Here is a 24,412-nt window from a genome sequence, read left to right as displayed (position 1 = left end):
GGCAGATGAGCTGGGGATGCCAGTGGTCTGGACACCTCCCCGGACACTGGTTTCATTTCTCCTCCGACTGTGGCTTCGGAGGAAGGTGCTGCATTTTCAGTGGTGCTGCGCAAGGCGGACGAAGCCCTTGGGCTGGAGCTGCCTGCTGTGGCCGTGAGGACTAACCTCCTCACTGAAGTGCTTCAACCGTCAGCAAGCTCTTTGGCGCCTCTGCTGCAGTTCAATGAGGCACTAGTGGACGTTCTGAAGGGCACCTGGTCCAAGCCCTCCACAGTTCCTCCTGTGGATCGGAATGTGGCCTGGCACCACCGCCCTGCTCCGGGCGACCCCAGTTTTCTGTCCCAACACCCCACACCCGAGAGCCTGGTTATCCAGGCCTCTACTTCCCAATCCTCCTTCCCGTCCGCTCCCCCGGATCGGGAATCCAAGAGGCTAGAGCAGTTCGGTAAGAAGCTGTTCTCTTCCCTTAGTTTGGGACTGCGGTCCTTGAACACCGCTTGCCTCTTGGACCGTTATTCCCACTCTCTGTGGGATACGGTGGAGGACGTGCTGCCCCAGTGTCCGGAGGAGGCCCAGACGCGGCTCGCCCAGGCTCTTGCCGACGGGCGGGATGCAGCACGACATGCTATTCGATGTGGACTAGACACTACGGACTCGCTGGGTAGGGCGATGTCAACCACGGTGGCGCTCCGCCGCCACACCTGGCTGCGGTCCACGTCTTTCTCAGGGGATGTCCAGAGCACCCTCATGGATATGCCCTTTGATGGCACTCGCCTTTTTGGCGAGAAGGCGGACTCCCGGGCTACGGCCAAGTCCTTGGACCACTCGGGGCCGCGACCGCAAACGTGCGCCTTTCGTCCCTTTTGTGGCCAAGGAAGGGGTGCCCCCTCACGTCCGCCTGGCCACTGGCCGCAGATTCAACCTGCACGCGGTCGTGGACGTTGATTCCGCCGAGGCGGTACCGGGGGTCAACGTGCCGGTCAGTCCACATCCACCCCGGCACCATCCGCCTCAAAGCCCTCCTAGTCCGTGCTTTCAGGCCCATTCCACGCCAGTGGGAGGCAGAGTTCGCCATCACCTGCTCCACTGGCGTTCCATCACGTCGGACAGGTGGGTGCTGCAAATCGTCCGAATGGGCTACTCCCTCCCCTTCGAGACAACCCCTCCAGCCATGCCACCGCAGTGCCACCGCATGTCGGGGGATCACTTGAATCTTCTACGGGAGGAAGTTGCTGGCCTCTTGGCCAAGGGGGCCGTTGAGCGCGTTCCTGGTCCAGAAGTAGGTCGTGGTTACTATTCCAACTACTTTCTGGGTCCCAAGAAGGGCAAAGGGGACCTACGCCCTATCTTGGACCTCAGGAGCGTCAACGCCTTCCTCCGGAAGGAGAGGTTCAAGATGCTTACCCTAGCTCAGGTTCTGGCTGCCCTGGATCCAGGAGACTGGATGGTAGCGTTGGACTTGCAGGACGCTTATTTTCACATTCCCGTCCTGCCGTCCCATCGGCGTTACCTGCGGTTCACGGTGGGTCAGGAGCATTTCCAGTTCACGGTGCTCCCCTTCGGCCTCACCAGTGCCCCTCGGGTGTTCACTAAAGTGATGGCGGTGGTCGCAGCTCATCTGCGCAGATCAGGGGTTCCAGTCTTCCCCTATCTCGACGACTGGCTGTTGAAGGCGGGCTTGCCCCAGCAGGTTGTCTCCCACCTCCAGACTACGGCCGACCTCCTGCATTTCCTGGGATTCTCCATCAACGTGCCGAAGTCGCATCTGAGTCCCTCCCAGAAGCTCCTTTTCATCGGGGTGGTTCTGGACTCGGCGCAGTCCCGGGCTTATCCTCCGGAGCAGCGGGTCCGGGATATTCAGGCTCCGATTCCCATCTTTCAGCCTCTATCCCAGGTTTCGGTCAGGTTGGTGCTGCGGCTTCTGGGTCTGATGGCCTCCTGCATCCTGTTAGTGCATCACGCCAGGTGGCGAATGCGGGCTCTGCAGTGGGACCTGAAGTTTCAGTGGGCCCAGCATCGGGGCAACCTGTCCGACCATATCTTGATCTCGGAGGGCACTGCAAAACAGTTGCAGTGGTGGTTCACGAACCGCGATTGGGTCAGCGGCAGATCCCTCTCCCTTCCCCACCCGGAGCACATAGTGGTGACGGATGCATCCCTCCTGGGATGGGGGGGCCACATGGGGGTGGCGGAGATCAAAGGACTCTGGTCTCCGGCGGAGTCTCTGCTCCATATCAACCTTTTGGAGCTGAGAGCGATCCGACTTGCACTGAAGGCATTCCTTCCCGTTGTCCGGGGAAGTGTGGTGCAGGTGTTCATGGACAACACCACCGCCATGTGGTATTGCAACAAACAGGGCGAGGTGGGGTCGTGGACCCTTTGTCAGGAGGCTCTGCGCCTCTGGACATGGCTGGAACATTAGGGCATCACCGTGGTGGTTCAACATCCGGCGGGCTCTCTGAACGCCAGAGCAGACGAACTCAGCCACCGGTGCCTGATGGATCACGAACGGCGTCTCAACTCGGATGTGGCGCAAGGCCTCTTTCGGCAGTGGGGAGAGCCTTGGTTAGATCTATTCGCCACCGAAGAGAACGCGCAATGTCGGTAGTTCTGCACGTTGGAGTTTCCAAGGCGGCACTCTCTCGGGGACGCTTTTTGTCGCGAGTGGAGTTGCAGTCTGTTGTACGCCTTTCCACCTATACCACTTCTGCCTAGAGTGCTGAAGAAGATCAGGTGCGACCGGGCCCAAGTCATCTTGGTGGCTCCGGATTGGGCATGAAGGTACTGGTATCCCAAGCTACTCAGCATGACGATCGATCCCCCGATACGATTGCCTCTTCAGGAGGACCTTCTGTCGCAGCAGGGGACGGTCCTCCACCCGAACCTGTCTAGTCTCCACCTCCATGCGTGGAGATTGAGCGGCGACAGTTGATGCCATTTGACCTTCCTCCTGAAGTCCGCGATGAGATTCTGGCAGCCAGGTGTCCCTCCACTAAAACGGTATACGCCTGAAGGTGGAACAAATTTGTGGTTCTCCTCTTCCTTCTTTCTTTGGCCCAGCAGGGCTCTACTCTGGGCACTCTTAAAGGTTATCTTTCTGCTATCTCTGCCTTCCTTCGGCTTCCTGATCAGCCTTCTCTCTTCAAATCCCATTGTTTCTCGATTCCTTAAGGGCATTACTCACATGTTTCCTCCTGTCCCTTTCGTAATGCCTCAGTGGGATTTGAATCTTGTTTTGACATATCTGATGTGCGCTCCCTTTGAGCCACTTCATAAATGTCCTCTTCGTCTCTTGACGCTTAAGACTGCTTTCCTGGTAGCCATCACCTCTGCTAGAAGGGTGAGTGAGCTCCTGGCTCTCTCTTCTAAGCCTCCTTTCGTTTCTATTCATCCGGACAAGGTTGTGCTCCGCACTCGCCCTTCCTTCCTTCCTAAGGTTGTGACTGCCTTTCACATCGGGCAGTCTGTTACGCTGCCCACCTTCTTTCCGCCACCGCATCCCTCGATCCCTCGAAAGAGGAAGAGCAGCTCCACCGTCTGGACCCAAAACGTGCGCTTTCCTTCTATCTGGACTGCACAAAACAGTTCCGGGTGGACGACCAACTCTTCGTTGGCTACGTGGGCGCTAAGAAGGGGCGGGCGGTGCACAAGCGAACCATCTCTGGGTGGGTCGTTTTGTGCATCAAAGCTTGTTACTCCTTAGCTAAAAGGGAACCTCCTGTTGGGCTGAGGGCCCATTCCACTCGGACCACGGCGGCGACAACTGCCCTGGGTCGGGGAGTCCCCTTGCAGGACATCTGTCAGGCAGCAACGTGGGCCTCGCTGCACACGTTTGCCAAGCATTATTGCCTGGACAGCCAAGTCCGGAGAGACGGCTTCTTTGGCCGTTCTGTTCTCCAGGACTTTCTGGTGTGATCTTGGTTTGCAGACCCACCACCGGGGTTAGTATTGCTGGGGTATCTATTCTAAGGTGAAGAATCTAACTAACATGTTTCTTTCAGATGAACAAGTTACTTACCTTCGGTAATGATGTATCTGTAAGAAACATTAGTTAGTTAGATTCCTCACCGACCCACCCATCCTCCCCGTTCTGCGAACCGACATCTAGGGTTAAGGTTCTCCTTTTAAGGACCCCAGACTTTTTTGGCACCAGTGTCGGTCTCTTGCATGGCTCTGTGTTCCTGGCGCGGAAAGCTATGTACAAGAACTGACGTCAGCACGCGAGGGCGGCGTCTAAGTACTCCGACGTCATTCCGGTGCACGACGCCAATGACGGACGCGGAGCCGCAGACGACGCCTAGCGACACGCAAGGGGTATTGTTGACGAAAAATCTTTCCGGATCCAGCCTGACGCCTGGGGATATTCTAAGGTGAGGAATCTAACTAACTAATGTTTCTTACAGATACATCGTTACCAAAGGTAAGTAACTTGTTCGTATAAGCCCTGGTGAGGGAAACACTGCCTCTTCTGTTTTTTCCTCATTGTAGTGAAGGGCTCCATAGGCTAACATTGAAATATTTTATTTAATTATACATATTGAAAGGAATCACCTGAAAATATACTTCACGGTATCTAATTAATAGTTAACATAAATCCTACAACTTGTCACTGTTAGATTTATAATAACTATTACAGAAAACAAGTTATTAAACTTTCTTTTCTGTGACCAAAAATCCAGCTTTCCAGCTGCCCTCTCCTGAATGGCCAGCCTTTCCCAGGCTGAGCTAGAGCTGCTTGATGAGGTGTGAAGTGTCCTGTTAGAATAGACAGTGAATTACCTTTAGGTGGAGAATTTAACCTGCAGAAGCCAAAAAGTAGTAAGAGGGTGGGGTAACCAAACTTATCTTCAAAGGGAGAATGACAATTTGGGATCAGCACAGGCTGGCCCCACATCGTGCATCCCCAGCCACACAGAAGCCTCAGTAATTAGATCAGTCATGTGGTTGGAAGGGGTGTTATAGTGAAACTTAGCCATACCAGTGGGTTGGCTTAACAAGATCTAACTCCAAAGGAGCACCTTTCTCCATGTTGGATTTTTAGGTAATGGTACATTCTGGCACAAGAATATTCTACACTTTGGAGGAAGTGGTCATACACCTGGGTGGCACCCTGCATCCGTTGGTCAGGAGTGCCCCCCTGCTTGACGCCTAGAAACTGTGAATAAATATGGGAGAGCTGCATTGCAACTCAGATCTGCTGCCTGAAACTACAAGGAGAAAGACTGCCATGCTGGAATCTGAATCTGCACCCAAAGGACTGCACTCTGAAGGACTGCACCTGCTGCTCAATTTGGTACTAAAGCCTCACAGATTTTGCCATGCTTCAAGAAGGATTAAGGAGTGGACTTCCTGCAAGCTACAGGTTAACCGAGCCCACCTGCATCATATCCACCAAGAGCCCCCATCCTGGAGTGCGTCCAGTGAACTTTTAAGGATTTGGCCAGGTGCATTGTGGGAATTGTAGTCAAGTCATCCCAAGGACCATCTAGGAATATCCAGACCCTTGGATTTGTTTTTTGGACACTTTGAACCCTCAAGGTGACCTTTTGGAAGAAGTTCCAAACGTTTGTAGAAAGTTGGATCAACGTTTGGAAAAAACTCCATCAGGTAAACTCAACATCAAACCGGCTAACCCCACCCGCGACTCGTATGTCAGGTTTGTCTTGCTGAAAGCTCCGGAGCTCCAGACTTCAAGGATTTGACTGAGGCCCCGCGGAGAAGCAATTCAATGATGTTGCATTGAAATCGGCCTGCTGGAGATGACCACTCGATGTCAAGAGAAAAATCCTCCAGAAAAGTTTGTAAGTCCGAAGGTAAACTTTTGGCAGAAGCCTCCTGCTGAGTGTATCCGACCAGGACTCTATCGCAGTCGGCCTCAAACTTTGATTTCGTCCCGATAAAGCATGACCAGATATTCCAAAGTGGAGCTATAGGTTTTTAAGCACCAGAAATTGTTTATTCTTTACAATTTTATATCTCCGGTTCCCTTCATTGGATCTTTGTCATTGGGGTGTCTATTTGTTCAAAATAATATCTATTTTTATAAATTGGAGTTGGATTTTTATTGTGTGCTGTTCCTAATTGTGAGAAGTTGGCCAGATATATGATGTCACTAATTCTAGTGTACACCTTGTATCAGTCCAAACAACCCTTATGGTGATTGGTTGTAAAGTCAACCTTATAGACCAGCTATCCTAGTGGTAGCATGGACAAGAGCAGTCTTAGGCTAATCTCTGAATGGCATGTGAAGCCAGCTGTTATACCATATGTAATCCCTTGAATACCAAATGAAAGGACACCACAACAGATATATATAAAAATAGAATGTATTTATTCTAGGCAAACCCTCAGCACTCTTTATGAGATTCGAGGTAAGTACAACACAGTCTTATTTAAGCATACATTAAGTCACACAGGTAAGTAATACAGTTAGGCCCTAGGGGCCACGCAAACCATATACTAAGTAAGTGGTATAAGGACCACTGTCACGAACACAGGATAGGCCTAGGCCTAGGGAATCGCTGGGGCTACACTATACTACCAACAGTTAGGAAGTGGGAGGCCCACGGTATTCAGGTGCAGAGTGGAAACACTCACACGTAATGCGTAAAAGTCGATAGAATTACTAGCAGTTAGTAATAAGCAGTTTTAGGACACTTCTGGTATAGCTAGAAAGTCGGGACTCGGAAACTAGACCCTAGGATAGTCAATACCCTTGTGAGCACCGAAGTACCCAAGTTACCTAGCCCACGGGCTGCGGGGGCATAGGTGTGAACTTGCGTCGGGTTTCGTCGTGGACTTCTATGGATGCCTGAAGGAAAGTTGCTGACAGGCAGTCAGTGAAGAATGTCCGGTGGATCCCAAGGTGGGGATCAAGAAGGAAGGAACCTGCAAGCAGAAGGGACAGAGTCTAGGTCACCAGCCAGGAGCCGGGAAGGAACCAGGAAGGAACCAGGAAGGAACCAGGAAGGAACCAGGCGATGTCGTGAAGATGCAGGTGAAGAGGTGAAGCTTGTCGCAGCAGCCACTACCCTTTTGTGAAAGGCCTACCATTTTAGAATGGGCGTCTTGTTCAACTCCAGCCCAAGCTGAGAGTTCTAAGTCATTCCCCAGTAAGCAGTCTACAGGCAAGGTTGGGGACACTGCCACCCTTTTAGGGCCAGTGACACCTCCCCAGCTGAGACATACCTCTGCCATGGGAGGACTGTTCTGTTTGCCATCAATGTTAGTTACCTGGTATGAGAAACCAGGCAAAAGCTGCTCAAAGGGAACTAGCCTATGAGCCACCATAGTGATGCTAGCTCCAGTGTCTCTGTAGGCCTCAGCTTTTCTACCATTGATGTAGGGATCCTGGCTGTACCTACCCAAAGTGTTGGGACAGGCAGTGAAGTTGGCAAACCCCATGCCACCATCACAGACCAGAGTAGCTGCTGTAGGGGAATTGGCTAAGCCAGGGTCCCCCTGTGTTCCCCAAGAAAACCCAACCACATTTTTGGGGGCACTCCCACCACCTGGGGGATTACTGCTGACAGTAATAGGTGGTGTGACAGGAGTAATTGGAGGAACAGTTTTGTTTTTAGCCTTTGGGCAACTGCTGTCAGTATTCCAATGCCCAGGATTTTTACATTCATGGCAGTAAGGCTTTTTAACTGTGGTAGAGGAGGGAGCTTGGGACCCACCACCCTGTGTGGAGTTTTGAGGCCCGGAGGAAGATTTCTCTTTTGTTTTATCCCCACCCTTCTCTTGAGGCTTGGTGGTATCTTTCTTTTGGTCACCACCCTGATTTTTAGGCCTAATCCTGGTCCTGACCCATTTATCTGCCCGCTTTCCCAATTCTTGGGGAGAGGTCAAATCTGAGTCTACCAGGTGTTGATGGAGAAGCTGGTTCTGACAATTACTAAGGATCTGCTCCCTCATAATCAAGTTGTACAATCCTGTATAGTCCTGCACCTTGCTGCCAGTTAACCAACCCTCCAAAGCCTTAGTGGCACAATCCACAAAATCAGACCAGTCCTGTGTCTGTGTCTTCTGGGTGTCTCTGAACAACAACCTATATTGCTCAGTGGTTAAGCCAAACCCAGCTATCAGAGCACTCTTCAGGACTTTGTAATAGTTAGCATCCTCATCACTAACTGTGAGGAGCTTGTCTCTACTTTTGTCAGAAAAGGAGAGCCACAAGATAGCTGCCCACTGACTCTGGGGTACCTGCTGTACTTTGCAGGCCCTCTCCAAAGCAGTCATCCACTTGTGGATTTCATCCCCATTCTGATATGGGGGGACTATCTTGCTTAGGTTTCTATGGTCATAAGACCTATCCCTATCTCTAGGAATGTTGCTGCCACCAGTGGGTTCTGACCCACACAATTTTTGCTCTCTAGCCAGAGCAAGCTTCTCTTTGGCAAGGGCAAGTTCTTCCCTTTCAATCCTCAGTTTGGCTTCCTTCATTCTGGCCTCATGCTCTCTCCTTTGGGGGGAAGTCATCCTCCTGTGGGATGAAGCATTGGAGCTTCTTGAGTGATAGGAGTGGAGAGAGTCCCCTGAGGGAGATCTACCCCTTCTATCTCTCTTTTTAAGATTACTTGGGGGCCTGTAAGGGAAGTTCCCATGCAACCTCCCATGTAAGCTTAAGTTAGCCTGACTAAGTATTCTGACTGGGGTCTTGCTACCTCCCTCTTCTTCTGAAGTCTCTTATGACTCATCTGTATCAGTTAAGTCAGGGGTCTCTTCTGTGGAGGGGAGGCCCTTATCTACAGCTATGGCACCATACTTGGCAGCTCTTTCAGCATCATAGGCCTCCAGAAGCTCCACTAGCTGTCTAAGGGTAGGGTTGGAACCCTGTTTTAATCTCCTGGAGGTACACAGTTGTCTCATCTCCTGGAAAGTGAATGCATCATATCTAGAGGGAATCTGTCTAGGATTCTCCTCTCCTGAGGGAGTATCAGTGTGATCTCCATTCAGGGACATGATTCTAGTGAGGGTGTGGTGTGTGCACCTACCTACACTAGTTGTATCTACTAACCCTCTCTAGTAGTTGTAGTCAGGGTGTGCTAGGCCCTTCAACCTACAACAACTAAGTCCAGTAGGACTTAAGTATTTATAATCTATGTTATATGTACCTAAACAATATCTTATGTGATCTTTCAATTTAGTATCTCAAGATTACAATGGTATTACAACAGAAAGCTCAGATCCCACAGCTGCTCACCAATGTGAGAAGTTGGCCTGATATATGATGTCACTAATTCTAGTGTACACCTTGTATCAGTCCAAACAACCCTTATGGTGATTGGTTGTAAAGTCAACCTTATAGACCAGCTATCCTAGTGGTAGCATGGACAAGAGCAGTCTTAGGCTAAACTAAGAATGGCATGTGAAGCCAGCTGTTATACCATATGTAATCCCTTGAATACCAAATGAAAGGACACCACAACAGATATATATAAAAATAGAATGTATTTATTCTAGGCAAACCCTCAGCACTCTTTATGAGATTCGAGGTAAGTACAACACAGTCTTATTTAAGCATACATTGTCACACAGGTAAGTAATACAGTTAGGCCCTAGGGGCCACTCAAACCATATAGTATAAGGACCACTGTCACGAACACAGGATAGCCCTAGGCCTAGGGAATCGCTGGGGCTACACTATACTACCAACAGTTAGGAAGTGGGAGGCCCACGGGATTCAGGTGCAGAGTGGAAACACTCACGCGTAATGCGTAAAAGTCGATAGAATTACTAGCAGTTAGAAATAAGCAGTTTTAGGACACTTCTGGTATAGCTAGAAAGTTGAGACTCGGAAACTAGACCCTAGGATAGTCAATACCCCTGTGAGCACCGAAGTACCCAAGTTACCTAGCCCACGGGCTGCGGGGGCATAGGTGTGAACTTGCGTCGGGTTTCGTCGTGGACTTCTATGGATGCCTGAAGGAAAGTTGCTGACAGGCAGTCAGTGAAGAGTGTCCGGTGGATCCCAAGGTGGGGATCAAGAAGGAAGGAACCTGCAAGCAGAAGGGACAGAGTCTAGGTCACCAGCCGGGAAGGAACCAGGAAGGAACCAGGCGATGTCGTGAAGATGCAAGTGAAGAGGTGAAGCTTGTCGCAGCAGCCACGGGTACCAGGAGGCGTCGAGTACGACCAGGACCAGGAGGTGAGCTGTCCCACGAAGCCTCTTGCTGTCGGCGGCGTCGAAGTCGAGTCAGGACCCAACAAGCCTTGGCAAGCGGAACCCACGCAGGATGGAGGACTTGCTTCTGGTGCAGACCAGGAAGGTCTGGGGTGCTTCTCTTTCACAGAGGAGCGGGTGCGAGTCTGGAGGAGCCGGACCAGCAAGATGAAAGTAAAGGTTCGTCGTCGCAGAGGCTACTAGCCAGCGGGCCAGCAACCGGACAACACCTCGAGCAACACAGGTGCAGAAGGGCCCCACGCAGAACACGTGAAGTGTGGGGAGCTGGTCTTCTTTGCAGATGGTGCTCGGGAGTGGGGCTTCTCAATTCCGCAAGCACAGCCTCGAGGAAGCCTCAGAAGTCGCGCTAGTCAGTTACTAGCCACTTTTCCCAAGTCGCCGGTCCCACGTCCCTCGTCGCCTCCACGGGTCTCAGCTTCGCTGGAGATGTGGATCTGGTTCAGAGGTGTCTGGAAGTCTCGGCGCTGGTCAGTCTCTGCAGTCGTCCCTCATAGGATTCAGTCGCAAAGCAAGCAGCGGTCGCTGGATGGTGCCTGGTTGCTCAGGGTGGTCACTCCTTGGCCACAAGGGAGATTTCTTCAGATTTCTTCCTGAGGTCGAATGTCGAAGGTCCAGAGTTTCTGTTCAAGTTGCAGATTCAGGTTAATCTACTTTAGCTGGGCTCAGCTAGCTACTGATATACTGGGCTAGTGGGCTGGGCTACCTGCAAGGTCCCTCCTATGGGTGGGACAGGAAGGGGAGTGGCTACAACCCCTTTCCTTTGTTCAGTTTCGCGCCAGAGCTGGGGCTGGAGTACCCCAGCACCGGTTTGAACTGGACTATGCATGGAACACCTTGTGTGCCCCAGGCATGTCTCATTCCTTTCAGTCCTCCCTGCCCCAATACACTAAAGTCTGTCTGGGGAGGTGCTAGCACCTCCCCAAGCAGGAAACCTATTGTCCAGGCCTCCCTGGCTGGGAGGGCTCCCAGCTGCAGGAGGTCAGACTCGTGTCTGTGGCAGCAGCATCCATTTTGTGATGCTGTGGCTTTGGTGAGAGTTAAACAGCAAAGTAGGATTTTAACATGTCTCTCCCTCTAGAAGGAAGGAATAATATCCTCATCACCAGAAATGGTATGGGGGTATCATTCCAAAGTGCTAGACACCTTACACAACATGTTTTGATAAAGCCAAACCATAGTTACCATAACCGTTTAAGATTATAAGGTACTTAAAGAGTATATGGTAGGCTATATCATAGAACAGCTATAAGGACATGGTTCAGAAAGCTGCAGACAGGCTCAGCTCATGCTAGAGCACCATCTCACATGTTACCAAGCACTCTGCCTCCAGGATTGTTAAGGCCTGCCATAGGAGTGGCTCACAGGTACACGTGTCTATTTTAAGGGTAGATATAGGTATACTATATCTAAGCAATGGGTGATTACACGACCTTGCCCCAGCTGAGTGATCAGCCAGTTGTGTCTGATTGGAAGGCCAGACCAGGGGTGGCATAATACATGCTGCAGCCCCTGGGAGGCCTAGGGTACACCTATGCCCTGGGTACCTAGGGTACACTGTACAGGGTCCAATAAGGTGATCCTTACCAATTGGGTATGTACCTAGGGTACATGGAGTCCATTTTAAAGAGAGAGCAGACAGCCTGAGACCCTGAATGGCAGGATCTCAGGCCAACTAAGTCGAAAAACCAGCTAGACACTAGGCAAAATGTTGGGGGTAACCATAGTCCGATATCCACCTTCCTACACTAATTATTTAATGTATTGGTGTTTTTAAATGCTGTACGCACCTGTCTCCAAGATACACCTGCCTAATCGTTGCCAGTTACCAAGGGTTGAGCAAGGAAGAATTTATTGAGACGTTGACTAACCCTCATATTGTGTTTGTGGCCTCATTACTAGTAGTAAGTCAATACTTATCAATACTACTAAATTACTTTCCAACAACTGCAAAATATCTGCAGTAATGTTTGACGAACCATGATTGGGACAGTGGCAGAGGTCTCTCTTTTCCCAACAAGAGCTGACTGTAGTGACTCTTCTGGGATGTAGTGCCTATCTGAGAGAGGTGGAGATCAGCAGACACTGGTGTCAGACAGAGTCCGGTCTCCCCATCAACATGTTGTAGTTCGAGGCTATTCGCTTGGCATTGAAAGCCTTTCTTCCTTCGATCAAGGGAAGGCTAGTGCAGGTGTTCACAGACAACACCACCGCCATGTGGTACTGCAACAAACAGGTCAGAATGGGGTTGTGGACTCTTTTGTCAAAAAGGTCTGCATCTCTGGACATAACTGGAACGCTAGAGCATTTCCCAGATGCTTCAACGCCTGGCGGTCTCTTTGAACGCAGGGGAGGACGAACTCAGTCCAAGATGCCTAACGGAGCCCAAATGGCATCTCCAGATGGAGGTGGTGCAAGTTCCATTTCAGCAGTGGGAGGAGCCTTCGTTAGATCTGTTCGCCACCATTGAGAATTTGCAATGTCAGCAGTTTTGCATGCTTGAGTTTCCAAGGCGACTTCCGCTCGAAGACGCTTTTCCTCTCTAGATGAGCTTTAGTCTCTTCTACACCTTTTGCCTATTGCATTCCTGTTCATAGATCTCAAGATCAGGAACGACCGAACCCAAGTTATTTTTTTGGTTCCAGATTGGGGAAGGAGAGGCTGGTATCCCGAGCTGTTGAGCATGAGCATTGGACCCTCAATCAGGCTGCCTTTTTGAGAGAATCTTGTGTTGCAGCGTCAGGCGAGGGTTCTGCACCTGAACCTGCATACCCTTCACCTTCCTGCTGGGAGATTGAGCGGCCACAGTTGACAGCTTTCAACCTTCATCCCGAAGTCTGTGATGTTATTCTGGTAGCCAGGCGTCCCTCCACCAAGTTTGTATACACTTACAGTTCGGATAAGTTTGTGGCTTAGTGTAAGTCAAAAAACATGCCTCCTCTTTCTGCACCTCTCTAAGGTTCTCCTGTTTGCTCTATCTTTTGCCTAGCAAGGCTCTGCTCTGGGCACAGTAACACTCCAAAGTAATGGACAAAACCTCTTGGATCATGTGGACGTAGCACCAGTAATATACACACATTTGATGTCCATACGGAAGTGAGGACGGGTAGGTCAATGCACCTGTGTTACCTCTGACACCAAATTTGTGTGTATTCCTGGCGCCATGTCCTCGTGATCCAAGAGGATTTGTCCATTAATTTGGAGAGTTACAACTAATAAATCGGACACCATGCTTGCACGTTTGTATTTATACTTCTTGGAAGATGAGAGTTAGCGCATCTATTATTATTCACAAGAAGAAAACGAGACATTAACAAGCTCCTCATTCTCTGTAGAAAATTAGGTACATTTTTTAAAGGTGCTGAGGAAATGTCATTTGATCTCTCCTCGACTACCAAAGGCATGAAACATGCTGACCAATAATCTAGACTCAAATATACCAGTGAGTCCATAGGTGACCGACACTTCGTGCACTCAAGAGACAGGGATCATTATATCCTGGAGAGACTGTCAGTTTTTAATCTCAACATTGATCATAGACACCCTATTCAATATATAGACACACATGATCCATAGTTGATTTTCAATTCACTTCTTCATAATTCCTAATCTTCTCAACCCCTGACTGGATACCTACACGCCATTCATTTCATTAGGTGTTTCAAAAGATCTCCTGTAAAGTGTCCCTTCGAGGGGCCCATTGGAATTGCAGCACCAGCCCCACTTGGTACAGAGCCCCAAGATGAAGCATGGCACCCTTCGGTGGGTGAGGGCAATTTTTCTTAATAGCACATGCTCCCAGTAACTCTATATGAGCTCCAAAGAGAGTTTTCTAGTCTTATCCACGGAACAGTATATTTTGTTGAGTGTAATCCTTTCCATGTAGGCCAGAACATCACCCTGCCTGCCTTCTTTGCTCCACCTCACCCTTCCACAGAGGAAAGACTTCTGCACCTGCACGCAAAATGTGCGTCGTCATTCTACCTTGATCACACAAATCTATTCTACGGTAAGAAATCCATTGCTAAAAGTCTCTATCAGATGAACAAGTTACTTACTTTCGGCAATGCCTTATCTGGTAGAGATTCTTTCTAGCAGAAGATTCTTTACCGACCCTCCCATCCTTCCCGCTCTGTGAGCGGATTGCAATGCAAGGGACACCTTGGTCGGGGCCTTAGTATTTCGCACCAATGATCAGTTCTTCTTGTGACTCCACGCTCATAGCATGGAAAGTCACGAAAGTAACTGACTTCAGCATGCGGAGGTGGCACCTATATAGGTACAGCGCACGTGCAAACGCGCAGCCAAACACCACCACCTACCGGCGCACAGGGATGCTGAACAAAAATGTAAAGATCCAGTCTGACGCCTTAGGAATATTCTAAGGTAAGAAATCTGTGGCTAGAAAGAGTCTCTGCCAGATAATGCGTTACCAACGTTAAGTGACTTGTTCTTCAAACCTATAAGTGCACAGCTGGTAATTCCATTCATATGCATGTCTTTCCATACAAATTATTGTGTTATGTGTTTTCCATTTGAATATTTATTAGAAGAGTATCAGGTATTTTACAACAGTAAAATGTTAATCCATGATTTTTAAAGAAAATTCTTGGGTAGGTGTTGGGTCTGAGGCGATAACATAGAGTGAATCAATAATTTTTAGTAGTTGTTCATTAGTAAACAGTAAAGATTTGTTTTCTCCTTTAGTTGGGCTCTCATACGGTTGGCAATGATAAAACTCGCTCTTGATAATGTGAAGAACTTCTTCCCTGTTGCTGGTCTTGAATTCTCTGGTAAGTATATGCTGTTTTTATCAATATTTGTCATTGAGATGTGATATATTTGTGTTTAGAGAAAGAATGTCAATTTAGAGAGGTAACTTGTATTTTGCAAACAATTCAAGTTGACAGATACTCTTAACCCCTACTTGAATGGGGTAACTATACACTTCACTCAATTTAGCTAAAAAACAATATGCTTTGTTCACATAACAATTGTAGAACTTCTGTTATGCTCCAAACATACTGATATGTGTTTATCTTCTAATGTATTAATATTCTCAGATTTCTGATTGCTCTAACTATTATAATATTGGGCATAGGGCTATGTTGTTCTAAAATGTGATCAAAAAAACAAAGTGAAGGATGGAATACTTGAATTAAACTCAGCCACTGGTAATCGCTCGGGCCGCATCTCAATTCATAGTTTTTCTCCCACCTCAGTTTGGACCCAGCCATATGTAAATCAGCCTTGACCCTGATCCCCATTGAAACAGTCCAGCCCAAACATCCAGGCCAGGCGCTCCCTGAACCGTAACACAAGCAACCCAGGACTGGTTTCGCCCTTCTTATGGGCTCACTAGCCAGGTATAATAATAATAATAATCGATATTCGGCATATAAAAATAAGACCATAAAAGAGAAATTTTCAGGTGCATAACAATGTTAAACCATATTCATAAAAACAGTCAAGAAACATTAAGATAGGAAAAACTGTGCAAAATCATTACAATGCTGTTCTCCTTCTTGGACTCATAAATTTATGAAAGAGACAGAGAGGAAAAAAAAAACTAAAAAGAACATTAAAAAGCTCTAGAGGCCACCATGCATAGTACAGAGATTAACAGGGAGTCGTAGGCCTTTATGTGCCCCTAGTAGTTCTTAATTTAAAAGCAGATCTTAAAAGGTTTGAGACACAAAAGAGTGTAAAAACATCTGAAGACAATTTTAAAAACACGAGCCTGCTTGAATCTTAGTTTCCTGAAAAGCCCCTTAGGAAACACTCCCCTCGTTTATGAATAGTATGGTCAAAGGAGAACAAAGTGTAAGGTATCCTGTGGAGACCTATTGTCACAGTGTGAGGGACGATGTGGGGAGGGAGGTGGTTCACCTAATACACCAACACAGGGACTCACTGATGAGGTAAAAAAGCGGACTTCATTGGCTCAATAAGCGTTCTTTGTTTTGACGTTCTGGATGAGGTCTGTTGCTCCAGGAGTCAGTGTCCGGTTTAAGGGTTCCTCTGTAGGGATCTTCTCTCCGTCCGGTTCTTCCGTAGGGACCGTCTCCTCCTCCTCCGTCCGTGACCCAGGGAAGAGATACAGAGGGACACAAAGGTGAGTAGGGTTGTAGGGACCAAGGGCGCTTTGAGGGGGGAAAGGGTTGTGAGGGATCACCGGGGCTACCACCAACTTTTGTGACTCCTGTAACTCAGGTGAAGTAAGGAGGTGAACGTAGGTAGAGAAGGCTGGAGGGGGGGAGCGTGGTTGACCCACAGAAAAAGAATCCTCAACACTCAGGCTCCCCGTACTCCCGTGACCTCCCTCACCCTCTTCACTTCGTCCCTCCCCGTACTTGTGACAGACTCAAGATACGATCACGTACCTTTCCCAGCCACGCTCCTCCAGGAACGTGGCGGGGCGAGTAGCGTATCCGTTGGCCTCCTGGCTCCGTCGGCGCCGTCTCTCGGACTCCGCACTCTCCTTCAGTCGTCTCTCCTTCTCCACTGCTCACTCGTTCCTGCTCCGTCTCCTTCGCTCGGCTCTCCTCGCTTCCTCCGGTTTTCGCCCCCTTCTTCTCTTCCGGGTTCGTTTTACCAGGTCCCGGGCTCTCCGATTGGATGACGTGGTCTGACGTGCAGACAGTCGGCTCCTCCCCACGGGTTTCTCTGGTGGAGTTAAAGGGCCCGTACCAGTCCTGTGGCCAAGGCGTAAAGGAACAATCAGGCATCCCCTCGGGTTGTGTGTCAGAAGCCGTGCCCCCAGTGGTGCCCCCGTGACAATTCCCTCCCCCTGGCGTGACCCGATCGGGGGAACAAGGGAACCGAGAAAGAAAGTCAGCGTTACCCTGATTCGCCCCTTTCCGATGTTGTACGTCTATCTGATAGGGTTGGAGGGCAAGGAACCAGCGGAGGATCCTGTCATTGTGACCGTGATTCCGTTGTAACCAGGTGAGGGGAGCATGGTCCGTGTAAAGGACAAAGGGTCTGCCTTCCAAATAGTACCGGAGTTTCTCAACCCCCCACTTAACCGCCAGGCACTCTTTTTCTATAGTGGAGTAAGCCTGCTCCCTAGGAAACAATTTCCTACTGAGAAAAAGAATGGGGCGTTCGTGACCGTCGGGATCTTTCTGAGAGAGAACCGCCCCGATCCCAATACCCGAGGCGTCTGTCTGCAGGATAAAGGGTTTGTCGAAATCCGGGGTCACTAGTATAGGGGAGGTGGTAATAGCATCTTTCAGGGCTTGGAATGCAGAAGCTTCTTGATCGGAAGGGGCGTGTAACCTGGGTGAGGTGTGTGTTTTTCGCAATAAGTCAGTGAGGGGGCCCGCTATGGTAGCGAACTGGGCTATGAACCGTCTATAATACCCCACCAACCCTAAGAACGCCCTCAAGTCTCTTTTGGTCTTTGGATAGGGAACGGACTGGATTGCGGCCACTTTTTCGGTTTGGGGAGCTATATGACCCTCCCCCAAGAGATACCCCAAATACCTCACTTTCTGAAAGGCCACTCGGGTTTTCTTGGCGTTGATGTGTAACCCGGACTGACGAAGGCTGTTCAGTACCTTCCCTAAGTGCTCCAGGTGCTCCTCCCAGGTCTTGCTATAGACCACGATGTCATCTAAATAAGCCCCTGAATAGGATAAGTGAGGGGCCAGAAGCACATCCATGGCCCGCTGAAAGGTCGCTGGGGCCCCATGCAACCCAAAGGGAAGAACTGTAAAGTGATAGTGGCCGGAAGGGGTGGAGAACGCGGTTTTTTCTTGATCCGCGGGGGCCAAAGGGATCTGCCAGTAACCCTTGGTGAGGTCGATAGTGGTGATGTATCGGGCCTCACCAAGGCGTTCTATAAGTTCATCCACCCGGGGAAGAGGATAGGCATCCTGCTTGGATACCTTGTTCACTGCGCGGAAGTCAATACAAAACCGGATGCTGCCATCCGGTTTGGGTACCAGCACCACGGGGGAACACCAGTTACTATGGGAAGGCACGATGACCCCTGATTCCAACATCCTGGACACTTCCTCCTGAAAGGCGGCTCGTCGAGCCTCAGGGATCCGGTAAGGCTTTTGTTTCACCACCACCCCCGGAGGAGTAGGGATACAATGTTCGGCCAGTTGGGTCCTGCCTGGTTGATCAGAAAATACGTCTGAAAAGTCCATCAGCAGAGACCGTATTTCTCGGGATTGGGTGCACGTGAGATCGGGATTGACAGGTGTCTCCAGAGTGGTATGAGAGGGAGGGGTGATTATGGAGACCGTATGAACTCCTGAAGGAGGGGGTCCCAACCACTTCTTCAGTAAGTTGATGTGGAACATCTGGGTCCTCTTTCCCCTCAGTTGCAAAATGTATGTAGTTTTCCCTATCTTTCTTAGGACTTTGAATGGTCCTTGCCACTCCTTTTTTAATTTGTGGGTGGAGGAGGGTAAAAGTATCAGGGCCCAATCCCCTATATCCAACTCCCGCCACTTCGTACCTCGGTCATAGAAGGTTTTTTGTTTGACCTGTGCCGCCGTCAATTCTGTATGGGCCAATGTTCGCAACTTATGGAGACGGTTTTGTAACTGTTGTGTATAATCCAGTAGGGATTCGGCCTCTTGTAACCCCTCTCGTTCCCAACTGTCCTTGGTGATCTCGAGTAAGGTTCGGGGTTTACGCCCGAACAATAACTCAAAAGAGGAGGTCCCTAAACTGGATTGTTTCTGGCTACGGAGTACGAACAGGGCCAACGGGAGTAATTGGTCCCAGTGCCGGCCATCCCCAGACAGAAGCTTCTTCAAGGTAAGTTTAAGACTCCCGTTGTACCGTTCGACTAGTCCGTCTGTCTGGGGGTGGTACACAGAGGTGGTGATATGTTTAATGTGCAACTGGTCACAGACCTGCCTCATCAACCGGGACACAAAGGGAGTGCCTTGATCTGTGATAATCTCTCGTGGAAAGCCCATGCGGGAGAAGACTTCCACGAGTCGTTGTGCGATGGCCGTAGTTGTTGCGGCCCGAAGTGGGAACGCCTCCGGGTACCTAGTAGCATAGTCGATCAACACCAGTGCATACTGGTGACCCTTCGCGGATTTGGGGAGAGGCCCTATGAGGTCCATGCCGAGGCGGTCGAAGGGTGTCCCAATGATGGGTAAAGGATTCAACGGAACTGGAGGGGGAACATAGGGATTGCGCCTCTGGCAAATTTGGCACTCCTGGCAATATTTCTGTATCTGAGCATAGACCCCCGGCCAAAAGAAATGTTGTAGGATGGCCTGCCCCGTTTTTTCTGCTCCTGAATGCCCTGCTAAAAGATGAGCGTGCGCAAAAAAGAGGATTTGGTCCCTGAATCCAGCCGGAACCAACAGTTGGGGAACAGCGTCGGGTTTCGCTAGACGGTATAACAGTCCATTTTTTTCTATGAATGCGGGATAGACACGAGTTCCAACATTCGGTTGATCTCGCGCTTTCTGCCAAGCGTGGGTGAGACTGGCATCGTTTAACTGGGCCAGTCGAAAGTGATTATCTCTCGCCCAAGGCTCAGGGGTGAGACACACATTATATTTCATGGGATTTATCGCAGCTTGCAAGAGGGGGGTAAAGGACGGGGAGTCAATCCCTATAATAAGTAGCTCAGGGAGTTCGTCCACCACCCCCACCACTACATCGGACTGTATATGATTGTTGATCTCTAGGGTGATCCTAGCCAATGGGTACTCCCTTACATCCCCATGTATACATCGTATGTGTACTGTCTTCCCAGATATGAGCCAAGAAGGGTCTACCAATTCCCGCTTTATGACAGAGTGTCTGCACCCCGAGTCAAGAAGAGCCCTTACCCTCCTGCCATTAAGAGTCACACTTACATAAAATATGGGGCCTGACTCCTGGGCGAATAGGACAGAGCGGGGTGCATAGCTGATGTCCATGGGTTCGTCGTCTTTCTCCCTTTTCTTACGACAGAATCGTGCTATATGGCCCCATTCTCCACAGTCATAACATTGGGGGGAGGTGTAAGGGGGATTCTCGGGACGGGGAAGACTGGGTCGGTTTCCCCCTGGAAGGGGTCGTGGGGTCTTTCTCTCAAGTCTCGCCGGCATTGGGGGACGGATGTGTTTCTCGGATTCTTTAAGGGGTGGTCGACCCTGGGCCCTGGAGTAAGCCGTCGCCATTTCTATGGCCTGTTCTAGGGTCAGACCGGCGTGTTGTCTTAACCACCGTTGAGTGGCATAGGGGAGCGCCTCCAAGAATTGTTCCAAATAGATTTTGTTCATGACCTCATTCATATTGCCTTCATGAGGTTTGAGCCAGAGATCCGCAGCTCCCTTTAACTTAAAGAACAAGGTTTTCGGCAGATCACCCGTGGCTCCTCGCTCTTGTCTGAACTTCAGGCGGTGTGTCTCGTCATCCACGCCTAATCGATCCAGCACATATTGTTTCAGTGCAGCATAGGCGGTTGTCCCATCTGGATTGATTGTCTGATAAGCTGCTTGGGCTTCTCCCGTGAGGAGGGGCGCGAGGTAAAAGGGCCAGCGTTCAGCCGGCCAGGCGCTGGCCCTCGCGGCACGTTCAAAATTCAAGAAGAACGCCAAAGGATCATCTCCAGGTACGTATTTCTGAAGAGGAACCACGGTTCCAGGGGGGTTGCTTGCTCTACCCTGTCCCAGTGTGATCAGGAGTTGGGCATGTCCCTCTGCTAGTTTGATCAGGCTGTTTGCTTGGTTTTGTATCGCAGATGTAAAGACGGCACGATCCGCCTCCGCCTGACTGGACGACTTCTCTACCGCCCATTCGAGTTTTGCCTGTCCTTCCTTCATCTGATGTACGATGGCCTCCATCCTGTTTCGGATGCTGATTCTCCAAGGCTCCTATCTGGCTCGCCACTTGTGAGGGACGATGTGGGGAGGGAGGTGGTTCACCTAATACACCAACACAGGGACTCACTGATGAGGTAAAGAAGCGGACTTTATTGGCTCAATAAGCGTTCTTTGTTTTGACGTTCTGGATGAGGTCTGTTGCTCCAGGAGTCAGTGTCCGGTTTAAGGGTTCCTCTGTAGGGATCTTCTCTCCGTCCGGTTCTTCCGTAGGGACCATCTCCTCCTCCTCCGTCCGTGACCCAGGGAAGAGATACAGAGGGACACAAAGGTGAGTAGGGTTGTAGGGACCAAGGGCGCTTTGAGGGGGGAAAGGGTTGTGAGGGATCACCGGGGCTACCACCAACTTTTGTGACTCCTGTAACTCAGGTGAAGTAAGGAGGTGAACGTAGGTAGAGAAGGATGGAGGGGGGGAGCGTGGTTGACCCACAGAAAAAGAATCCTCAACACTCAGGCTCCCCGTACTCCCGTGACCTCCCTCACCCTCTTCACTTCGTCCCTCCCCGTACTTGTGACAGACTCAAGATACGATCACGTACCTTTCCCAGCCACGCTCCTCCAGGAACGTGGCGGGGCGAGTAGCGTATCCGTTGGCCTCCTGGCTCCGTCGGCGCCGTCTCTCGGACTCCGCACTCTCCTTCAGTCGTCTCTCCTTCTCCACTGCTCACTCGTTCCTGCTCCGTCTCCTTCGCTCGGCTCTCCTCGCTTCCTCCGGTTTTCGCCCCCTTCTTCTCTTCCGGGTTCGTTTTACCAGGTCCCGGGCTCTCCGATTGGATGACGTGGTCTGACGTGCAGACAGTCGGCTCCTCCCCACGGGTTTCTCTGGTGGAGTTAAAGGGCCCGTACCAGTCCTGTGGCCAAGGCGTAAAGGAACAATCAGGCATCCCCTCGGGTTGTGTGTCAGAAGCCGTGCCCCCAGTGGTGCCCCCGTGACACATAGCCACAGGGACCTTTTTGTTCTATATATGCAGTGAAACCAGCAGGTACAGCCAATAAATTAAGCCTAAAACCTGTGAATAAAAATCTGTCATGTGCACTGGTTATAAGGGATAAATAAGGTTCCATGCCTTAGACTGACGCTACTAAAGTGTGGTCTCTAACCGTGGGTTTTTTCAACTCCCTTTCTTCCCTTTGTGCCATGAAGTGTTTAAAAAACAGATCTTTAATAAAAGCTTTTTCTCGTGCTCCCACCTTATCAGGATTCAAGAACTGATCTGTTCGACCTAATTGGGTAAGGGTGTCCTTTACATATTTCGACCAAGGGATTTCTAACGCTTGGTCTAGAGAGAGGCAGTCCTGGATTACCAGCCTATTAAACCCTGCCTCCTCCTCCTCCTTGGACCATATGTTCACCCAGCACAATAGGGGTTTCACAGCCACCATACCTGAGATGTACTTCGACCCCAATTCCTCATGAATAATGAATGCAAGGGTGCTATGAGGGGCTTTCAGCAAGCGTCTAAAATAACTGTCTTCTTCGATTTGTAGCTTGTTAGTCATCATGAATCCCTAAACCTTGCTACCATATAAAACTTTGGAGCTACAGAAAGAGTTATATAACTTTGAAATAGTCCCAAGTGACCATTTGCATAATCTATGGACAAAACTTGCAATTGCTCCAGTTAACCTTGTCACACCCAGGCACTTTTCCTCTAGTAAATATTTAAAACTCAGTTTCCCATCAAATGAAATGTCTAAATATGAAAAAAACGGTACTTCACCTAAAGTGTGTGTGCCTACTGTATAAGTATTAGACTTTCTGCACTTCTTCTCCATTTCCATTATATAACATTTTGATAAGTTTGTGGACAGGTCCATCTTGTTCATAAACGCTACAAACCCATCCGATAAAAGCTGCAGGCCCTTTGGTGTGTGGACAAGGAGAACCGCATCGTCCGCATAAAGCAGGACGGGAACCGGTCTTGAACCTATCCTCGGGGTATCTGCTTGTAATGTGTTCAGGGCGGAATCAAGGTCATTAATATATAGTGTAAACAGAAATGGCGCTAAGATGCAGCCCTGTCTAACCCCACTCGAGCACTTAGAATGGTCTGTGATCTTCCCCTCTTGCGTGTATCTTACTGCAGCAGTGGTATTCATTTGTAGGCCCATTAAAATGTTAATTAATGCTGCATCCACCCCAAGCTCTCCCATCAGATTCCAAAGTTTGCAGCGATTTACTCGATCAAAAGCTGCAGTGCGGTCCATAAAGGCTAGATAGAGCAACCCTGATTTGTCTATTGTATACTTAGCAGTAACGAGATAGAGATCTGAAAGAAACACGTTAGTTATAGATTCCTTACCTTAGAATTACCACCAGGCGTCAGACTGGATCCGGAAAGTTTTCTCGTCAGCAGTACCTCTGCGTGGCGGAAGGTGGCATCAGTCGGCTCCGCGTCCGTCGTCGGTGTCATGGTCGCAGGGATGATGTGGCGGCAGCTACTTAGACGCCGCCCTCGCGCGCTGACGTCAGTTTTTTTTTTCCGCACCAGCCAGCGCAGATCCTGGAAGAGAGGCACCTCAGTCATTTTTTGACTAGGTTTTTCTCTACTTTTTGTCAACGTCGTGTTTCGACTCCGAAAAGGTGCATGAGGCATACCCGGTTTTAAGGCCTGCGGTTCCTATGACCGACTGTTGTCGGTGACGGATCGGCACCGCCTGTGCCTCTTTTGCCTGGAGCGCGACCACGACCCCAAGTCGTGCTCCGACTGTGAGTTGTTGACGGCGAAGGCTTTGCGGGAGATGTCCCGAAAGCTGCTTTAACGACAACAGTCGGCTTCGCGCCGTTCAAAGTCCCAGTCGAGAGAGAGGTCGAGGGACTGGTCGCGGAGCCATCGCCATCGCCATTCCGGCAAATCATCGAAGTCTTCGCACTCGGGTTGGGTAAGTCGAAGTATAAGAAGAAGTCGAAGAAGCATCGTCGTTCTTCGACTTCTCCTCGTTGCTCGGTCGACCGACCCGACAAGGCCCGTGGGTGGTGCCCCTACCGCGGCTCTAGGTGCGGAGCCCGTTGAGTCGACTCTGGGCTTCCCTCCCTTTCCAGGGCCCGAGCGACTCCCACCTAGCTTCATACGTTCTACGAGGCGATGCATGCCATCTTAGGGTGTACCGACCCCGTCGGCGCGCCTTCGGGCCCTGCGGACTCGGTTTGGAGGGCCTAGGTCTTTGCCGCTGGAGGCTCCGGCGCTGCAGGCCCCCTTTGGATCCAGGCCTGGATCCGGATCTGCGCCGGTTGACCTCATTACACCTCCACCGGCACCGCTTCCTTCGGCACCACTACCGCGTTCGGCGCCGCAGACGGCGTCGACCCCAGCCTCCATCCCGACGTGGACACGGAGCTGGACCGGCGTCGGTCGACGCCGGATCCGATGCCAATGGG

At 50.2% G+C, this 24,412-nt stretch overlaps 1 protein-coding gene across 3 annotated transcripts in view; it reads left to right on the top strand.

Moving 5' to 3' along the window:
• Window positions 1–24,412, top strand: part of DMXL2 (Dmx like 2) — a 2,034,639-nt gene that overhangs the window by 1,335,390 nt on the left and 674,837 nt on the right. For all 3 annotated transcript variants that reach the window (XM_085644194.1, XM_085644192.1, XM_085644193.1), the window contains exon 31: window positions 14,891–14,976. In XM_085644194.1, coding sequence (XP_085500320.1) covers window positions 14,891–14,976 — 86 coding nt within the window. The remainder of the gene's footprint in view (window positions 1–14,890; window positions 14,977–24,412) is intronic.

Source organism: Triturus cristatus, chromosome 3_1, assembly GCF_964204655.1.
Source record: "Triturus cristatus chromosome 3_1, aTriCri1.1, whole genome shotgun sequence".
NCBI lineage: Eukaryota > Metazoa > Chordata > Amphibia > Caudata > Salamandridae > Triturus > Triturus cristatus.
This window is presented reverse-complemented; position numbering and strand designations above follow the sequence as displayed.